An 8,560-nucleotide genomic window follows, 5' to 3' on the forward strand; every position below is an offset into this window, starting at 1 on the left:
CTATGTCACTGTAGTAGCAACTACGCTTAAGCATTTGGATAAAATGGCCAGGGAAAACAAAGTGCTGTGTAACAAATAAGAAATACGCTATAAATACCAAATAACAAATAACCAATACAAAGAAATACAATACAAAACTTATACAGTATGTGTCACTGTCGCTGCACATCCACTGCGCAGTATGCTTTTTACACTGCCCTTTAAGTAGGAGGTGAGATAATGTATGTACTGTATATTAAATGTTACATTGTCCCATTAAGTAGTGTGATTAGATGAGGTATGCAAAACCTTCAAACAATAGATAAGGTATGTTATTACATGCAAGAATGTCCCTCAAAGTTTGTAATAACACAGGTAAGTTTATTATATTTGAGACTATTCCTTTAAGTAGGTGGTGAGATGAGATATTTATTACATGCAAGACATACCCTTTAAGTAGGTGATAAGATAAGTTATGTTATTGAAGGTAAGACATTCTCTATAAGTAGATGTTAAGATAAGGTATGTTTACTACATGTGACACTACTTATTAAAGTAGGTGATGGGAGATTTTATTACCTGCGAGAGGATGGTACTAGATCTAAGCTTTTTAATCTCAAGTTGGCTCTTCTCTCTTATCATGGCCTCTCTCTTTGCAAGAATAATCTCCCTCTTTTGCAGTTCCTATGGAATTAATAATACAGTAGTTCATGTAATTAGATACAAAATGAGAAATAGCATTATTGTCAATAAAGGTAATGAAAATACGTGTCTCCCAATTGGAAGTACATATAGCAAAATACACATTTAAGTATTTAACAGTAATGCAATGAAATATACATAACACATTAAAGGTCAGATATTGAACATTTATTAGTTGCACTAAACAGTTTAGTTAATTACATACTTAAAATACACATACTTGGGTGGAATAGAAGTACTGAACAAAGGGTGTGAGGTCCACACAGCTTTGATACTGCTGATAAAGGGGGAAATACATAAACTCGTCATTATAGGCAACCACCTCTTTTGTTATACAATTACAGTATGGTGATTGTAGATATGCTGACAACTAAAGCTGTGTTCGCACTGGGCTAACTTTGACCAAGATGAAGGATAACTCTACCTTTATCTAACATCATACTGCTGTTGCATTTAAATACACAGTAGCATAGATGCCAAGTTAGACCAATTTGCAGGCGGGAGACAGTGTTCTAAAAACCCCTCCCCCTGGGTGTCATGGGTATGCTGCCCCCCAGAAAAATCCTTCCCTAGATGCTCGGAAATACATTCTTTAGGCTAGCATTTTTACAACTGAAAATAGGTTGAGAATCCGCATTATTTTTCCTGAAAATGCACGTTTCTGCCGTCCACGAACCTGTCACATTCACATGAGCTGGGCGTGTAGTGTGTTCTTTGACTGACAGTGCTTTTTGTAAAGGAACGACACATTCAGTGTTGATGCAGCTAGTTTTATCTAATCTCATCGAAAAACTAGTGAAAAAGATTTTCGAATATTTACCGATCCTTATTAAATTTTATATATCGAGACGGTGACTTAAAATAGAAAGCCAACCACCTCAACCAGAGTGCGGTGAGCCACCATTTACTTGTGTTTGAATGTGTAACAACAAAACCATCCTATTTTTAGCACTGTAATGAGAGATATTTAGCAGGAGAGCAACAAAGTATACATATATTTTTTATTATAGGCAATATTACATTTATGCGTGATTTTGGTATTCAAGCGTGAGAGCTTGAGATAAACCGCAAACGTGGGAGTCTCACGCCAAATGCACGAGTCTTGACGTATATGCAGTACGTTTTAAGATGGTAATGTTTTGCACATACATGCAGGGGTCCTAAGTCTCCTACACCTTGCAGGAGTTTCCTGAAAAATCTGGAAGGCCTTCCGCACTCCGATTCCAACTTGTATCCCTCTATACATTTAGGCTTCAAAGTGCTGGAGAACGAAGCACTGAAAATGATTCTTCTGTTTTTTTTATATTTTCTTTGTTCAGTTTCCTTGTAGCATTTATGTAGCATTAGGATATGTAGCATTTGGACATTATTTCAAGGTTATTTTTATTTTTGTTCATGTAAATCGCATTGAGGCAATTATTTTGTATTGTAGTCTAATGGGGGGGGGGCATTCTATGAAATGTAAAGTGATGAGTGTGGTACTATGCCCTCAGAAATATCTAAATGAGTTGCACTGTTTATATCAGACTTTCCTGCTTACGAAAAACAGCATATATTCTTCCTGGGAAATGTTCACTCAGTTACACTTGCAGTACATCTTGCATAATTTTACCAAGGAGAACATTACGCAGGTTGTTCACACCAGATATTTTTTGGTCAAAGTAACCAGGTACTTAGTTAGTTGGAGCAAATTTAATCCAATGTGAACACAGCTTTAATTGTTTTATTGTTTCAAAATTTTAGAACTAAAAAGCTCTGTCTACAATATCGATGTATGTGACAAATAAATGTGATATGCCCATATTTGGGTGTCATATGACATCATCATACCCATATATGGGCACATCATACAAATTTGTCCCATAAAATTTGATTGTGTGGATAGAGTATAAGTGACTTACAATTTCAAGTTCCTGAACTTTCTTCTTCCTTTCAAGAACCTTCTCAACTTCTGTGTCTAGCCATTTCTTCTGCTCTTCTACCTTCAGTTGTTCGTCAGTGAAAGTGCTACCACCTGCACTCCTCAACTTCCGATGGGCAGCAGCAATCTGCAGCAAACAATTTTAAAGACAAACTGGTTGAGTTAAGCTAAAAAATCTTGAAAAAGAAATTAATATTCTGATTGTTAAAAACATAACATTTATAAGCAAAATCAACGATTATGTTCCTGTATTGTTTACAGAGACTCTGGAATTAGCGGGTTCATCCGAAATTTTCTTCTCCTTGTCTTACTGGAAGTTGCAAATTATTCAACCTCTTAAATATGCTTTCAAATGTATCAATTGGATTTTTAATATACAATTTATCACTCTAAAATTATCATGGTGCTGAATAATAAACATTATAAAATCTGTGTTCTACATCTTGTTAGTAATATTCAGTGATTGATGTTTCTGGAATGTGGAAATAATATTATAATTAGTACTTTGAGTCTTGGGACAATCATTAATGCTTCACATTAGTCATCGTCATCATCATCCATCATCCTCTTCAATCATCTTCATCATTCTCTGAAATAGGCTATTTATATTAAGTTAAGGTTTCTTGATGTTAGGACAGAATCTAAGCCCTATAATCGATATTCAATTTCTCAATCTGGAATTGTCCTGGTTCCGGTTGTAATACAAATCATCACTTCTCATTCCCTTTAACCATTCAAATTTGAAACAACATCCAAGGAAATAGAACTTTATTATCACATTTGTGAATGCTTGTATTTTTTGGTATGAATTTGTAAAACCTCTTTTCTGTAATTTTAATCAAAATTTCCTATTATATCTGATTTGTTTCATGCTTTTTGATGTTATTGATGATAAGGCAATTCATAATTCTTTAACTTAATAGTTTTGATGCAATAAATTCAATTATTTAATAATTATAATAAGTATAATAATAATTATAATTGTAGCAATCATTTATAACTATATAATAATTATAACAATAAAAAATAATTGCTATAGTAATTATTTATAATTCAGTAGTTTTCTCTTGTTTTTTTATCTAAACAATTTTATGTGAATCTTAATGTAAATTTCTTATTTTGATGCTGTAACATAATTCGTAATTCAGCCTTATTGGCTGCTATGTGTTATGCTATCTATGAATTTTTGAATTTTGAATAAAATACCATTATATACATTCCATCTAAACTAAGAAATAAGTTATGAGATTTTACATCATTAAATAATTTAAAAAATTGTATTTAAATAGTCTTAAAACTATCCATGGACACAAACCATGTATTTCTGAGTCTATGTTTCAGGGCCAACAATTACATGGTTGGGCCTAACTACTTTCACTTAACTATTATAAATGTTTCTATAGAGTTGATTTATTATAATGAAGTTTTAAGCAAATACCTATTTAAGTGTTTATTTTTAAAATGTAGTTTCATTGATGAGTCCGGACTAATATGGAGACCAGTAGAAGTGTGTTCCAACAGTATTTTCCAAAACAATTATTAGGTTGGCATACTGTGATCTTACCTCTTCAGTTTTCCTTCTTAGAATCTTCTTCTGTTGCGAATTTCTGATTTCAAGTTCCTTGATTCTCTTTTGATCTTGTTTGAGATCTCTCTGAATACCAATACAGGGGAAAAAAGATAAATGTATTAAAAATAAATAGATCCGGAGTTGTCTGAATACCAATACAGGAAAAAAAAAAGATAAATGTATTGAAAATAAATAGATCAGGAGTCGTATGAAATACTGTGCCAGCTGTGCACATCCGGGGAAGAAAAAAATGAAAAACACAAATAGTGCCCCAATGCTGTTCTTTCTGCAATGCAGTAACAATTCAGACCAAATACATCAAAATATTTAGCAGAGCCTACCTCCAACTTGATTTTTCGTTCATTCTCTTCCTTCAGTCTTCTCTGCATCAGTTCCTGATGGTTCTTCATCTTCTCGATGGCCACCTCCAACTCTGCCGCACGTTTCTCACTCTGGGTTTGGATCTTAACCATCTTATTCGTGTCCTGCAATAATGTCATGATGACAAAATATTGATAGGCATTTTTAAATTTTTTTTTTTTAAATTTCGAAATGTTCTGTTTATCTATTCAGGGTTCTCTCCTTGCTTTAACCCTCTCAGAACAGCTTTTTTTTAGGCTACTCTTGGGAGTAATTTACGAAGACTGAAGACAACAATAATATAATAAGTTAAAAAGGTTTGCAACAATACAAATTATTTGGATCAAATTCAGTGTGTACTATAATACTCTGCCAACAATAATAAATTTGCTTTGACAAAATTACAGTAATATATGTTGATGAAATTGTTCCAACCTGTTGTTTTTTCTCTAGAAGTTTCATCTTATTTCTTGCCTCTTCCATCTTCTTTTTATATTCACTTCTGAGCTTTTGTTTTTGCTTAGTTTCTTCTTGTCCCCTGGATTCCAAGTCCTGCAGTGCATGCTGTGCTTCCATCAAATCCTTCTTGGCCAACGATGACTCCTATAAATAAAATTTATATCATTAGTATATCATTATCCTGGTACAAATCCTGTGACAGCCCACTACCTAAACCTTGTTTATGAGACTTGGTTTATGAAGCCTCTTATTTTTTCCCCTGAATATCAGGTAAGCTGGAAGGGTCACCCTCTATAAATATAGTCTACAAAAATATCTTTTGCTCTCTTCATGTATGTACATACCTTCTCTAGTTCTTTAATCTTCGTTGTGTACATCTTATTCATGGCTTCAGACTCTTTGCCAGTTTTCACTAACTCCCTAATGAGCTCCTCTTTTAGCCTGCATTACATACAAACAAAAACATAGAAATACATTGATTGAATTTTGATGTAGATTTTGGCTGTGATACAGTGTAGTCCCATTCAGTTTATTTTGATTATACAATTTTTATTTGATTTACAATAATTACAGAGCAAAAGAATCTCACAGAAATATACTGAAGCTTTTAAAAGACATTAAGATGGGAAGTACAATTCAGAAATCAGACAGGATCACTGTATTAAAGAATTAGCTAACTACTGTAGTATCTATCAAGCAAAAGAAGTCCATGTGAGTAGTCTACAGTACAAACAATGAACTTTCTGGAAGCAGTACATAAAATATAAGGGATACGACTATGGCAGGACAGAGTGATAATGAGAGAATCTAATGATGACATCACACATCGACCATATATGAGGCATGTTGTGGCGAAATGGTAAAGTTGTCGCACAGTCTAGTATTGAGTAAATGAGCTATAAAATATGGGAGCTCAAAAAATTGATTAAAAAAAATCAAAATTTGTTTTCACTGTAGGTCAACAGTTTAATGTCTTATTAATCATGTCCCAAAGTATTAGTTCTGGAAGTGGTTAACAAATTGTTTATTTAAAGTTATTTTTCATAGTTCATTCTATTAAACAATGTATGCACAAAAAACTTTGAAAGGCAATTACACAAAATCCTGTTTATCTTGACTCTAAGAGTACTGTACTTTCACTTTCCAATAACTTAGGTTTGAAATGTCCAATTTGAATGAATGACCTCTCATTTTAAAGATCACATACTCAGGTATTTGAAAATACAAAGCTTTAGTCGCAGATGAGGGGAAAACAATACATGAGCAAAAATAAACATTTTAAATATTTTACTTGCAATGAAGCCAAAAACATTATTAAATATTATTTATATCAGTTTGAAGAAAAATAAATGAAACTCACCTTATATTCAGAGTGAGTTCTCTCATTTTCTGCTGGGCCTGATTGGAACGTAGTTGTGACTCTCGCACTTTCTTTTCATTTTGTTCGGTGCTTGTTCTTAAATCATCTACATCCATCTCTGATCTTTCAAGACCATCATTTAATACCATTGTACCTGAACAAAAAAAAAAATTGAAAGACAAAAGACATAAATAAATGTTTTAAAAAGGGTGGTTACGCCTCTTTTTCTCCCAGTATTTTAAATATAAAAAACCTGGATCTCATTAACCGTTCCCAAGTTTTTAGTCAAATATGCATTTTGTGCCTTAGATTAAATTTCAGTCATCCCCTCAATCATACATACAAAACATCATTTATATAGCACTATTTCATGAAGATCAGAGTGCTCAAAGTGACTTTCTTCTCCCCTAAGGGTCTCTTCGTGTCTCAGCTGGCTGGTAAACTGGTACCAGCTACTCTCATCTGTCTACAACAGGGGCTATGGACCAGTACACCGGGATAACTCCCACACATGAGCCAGTTGTGTACACTGGGCCTACGGTTCATGGTCCTTATCCGAGAAGACTTATTCTACATCCGGTACCATAGGCAAGCATGTCGTTCGAACCAGCACCAATATTATGGCTGTAGGTTACAGCGCCTTTGCCTTAGCCGCTCGGTCATTTGACTCTCAAACAAAATCCAAAAGCTAGAAAGTAGTATTAGTAAACACATTGAATTACTGTTTATTACAATTATAATTCAACTCTGTATTATTATCTATCTAATAAAAAATACATAACCAAATATTGAAATTTATTAACAAAAAAAATGTCATCTAACTACAATTGAATAAATTCATAAACATTACCAGTGGGAATTTTACTTTTCCTTCCAATGCGAGATGTCCCACCAGGAGCAGACTTCATGGTCTTCTTGTAACTCCATGTTTGACCCAATGGGCTGCAAAGAAACAGATGTATAATAATTACAATAATAATAATAATAATAATAATAATAATAATAATAATAATAATAATAATAATAATAAATAATAAAAAAATAATAATTACTACTATTATCATTTTTGTTATTTTATTATTATTAGTACAATTTAACAGGCTTTTCCCTGACCCACTGGAAAAGTGTTATAAATAAAAGGCCTGAACTATCTTTTTATTTAAAAATGTAATATTTAGGCCCAAGCACTAAAAATATGCTAATAGCAAACTTAATCACATCTAAGTGGTAATCCCCTACACAAGACAAACATTCACTAGGGGCTTAGAGAGTAGGGTTGTTTTTAGTCACAAAAAATGTCCAGCTACCATAACAGAAATTGGACCCAGAACCACAGGATAGGAAGGCAAGTGCTCCATTCTATAGCTACAGTTTGTAGACCGTCAGTCTAAAACACACAAGAGCTAACCTAGATTTTGTTGTACAATGCACCCTTCAATTCGAGACCCCTCAAATTCTAAGACTCCTCTAATTCGAGACCACTTTTTAAAAGACCCAAATATCAATCTTCAACCTTTTAACACAAAGCTAGCCCTCTAATTGGGGACCAACTCCGAGACCACCCCAGATTTTCAGGTCCCAAATGTGGTCTTGAATTGGAGGGTGAACAATATTGGATGCCAAACTCAGACATATAACAAGAGCACTGTTAGATTTTTTGACATTTAAATTTAGATATAATCTTTCTAGTATACAGTATTACTGTCTCTTTAGATTATTATGTTACTGTCTGTCAATTATTAAATTTAAAACTCCTACTAATTATTTTTTGGGAAGTAATTTATTCATAACAAAAACAAAGAAGTACCATTTTAAAACTTTAATACATATGAAACAAATATATAAAACTAAATTACTGTATATGATTTTGATAATTATGTCATGGACTGGAATGATGCTTTACCGTATTTCGTGTTCCCTATTACTTTTATATGGATCGCTGCATATCATCTGCATAGATTGCTGTATCTGCATTTGGCATGTCTGCATAGCACGTGGCTTGTTGTTTATAATGCATTTGCATCGGCTGCAGCGTGAGTGGATATTTGATTTTCATTGAAGGAAGATGTTTTGTTTTTAGCTTTTAAACATGTAATGGTTGCTCACATGTGTAAGCAGACGTCAGTATTGATACTTTGCCTCTTATGATGTTTATCTGTTTTCTTGTCAGTCGACAAGTAATAATATTGTTGGTCTCTTATACACATCT

At 33.2% G+C, this 8,560-nt stretch overlaps 1 protein-coding gene across 2 annotated transcripts in view; it reads right to left on the minus strand.

Moving 5' to 3' along the window:
* LOC117110331 (kinesin-like protein KIF27) overlaps positions 1-8,560 on the minus strand; it is a 52,469-nt gene that overhangs the window by 24,508 nt on the left and 19,401 nt on the right. For both annotated transcript variants that reach the window (XM_033253013.1, XM_033253014.1), the window contains 6 exons: positions 5,336-5,432; positions 4,968-5,135; positions 4,514-4,657; positions 4,167-4,256; positions 2,583-2,729; positions 559-663 (listed from right to left, as the gene is read on the minus strand). In XM_033253013.1, the coding sequence (XP_033108904.1) occupies positions 559-663; positions 2,583-2,729; positions 4,167-4,256; positions 4,514-4,657; positions 4,968-5,135; positions 5,336-5,432 (751 nt within the window). The remainder of the gene's footprint in view (positions 1-558; positions 664-2,582; positions 2,730-4,166; positions 4,257-4,513; positions 4,658-4,967; positions 5,136-5,335; positions 5,433-8,560) is intronic.

Source organism: Anneissia japonica, unplaced genomic scaffold (assembly GCF_011630105.1).
Source record: "Anneissia japonica isolate Jap-2015-1 unplaced genomic scaffold, ASM1163010v1 scaffold5350_len443212_cov192, whole genome shotgun sequence".
In the NCBI taxonomy this organism is placed as follows: Eukaryota; Metazoa; Echinodermata; class Crinoidea; order Comatulida; family Comatulidae; genus Anneissia; species Anneissia japonica.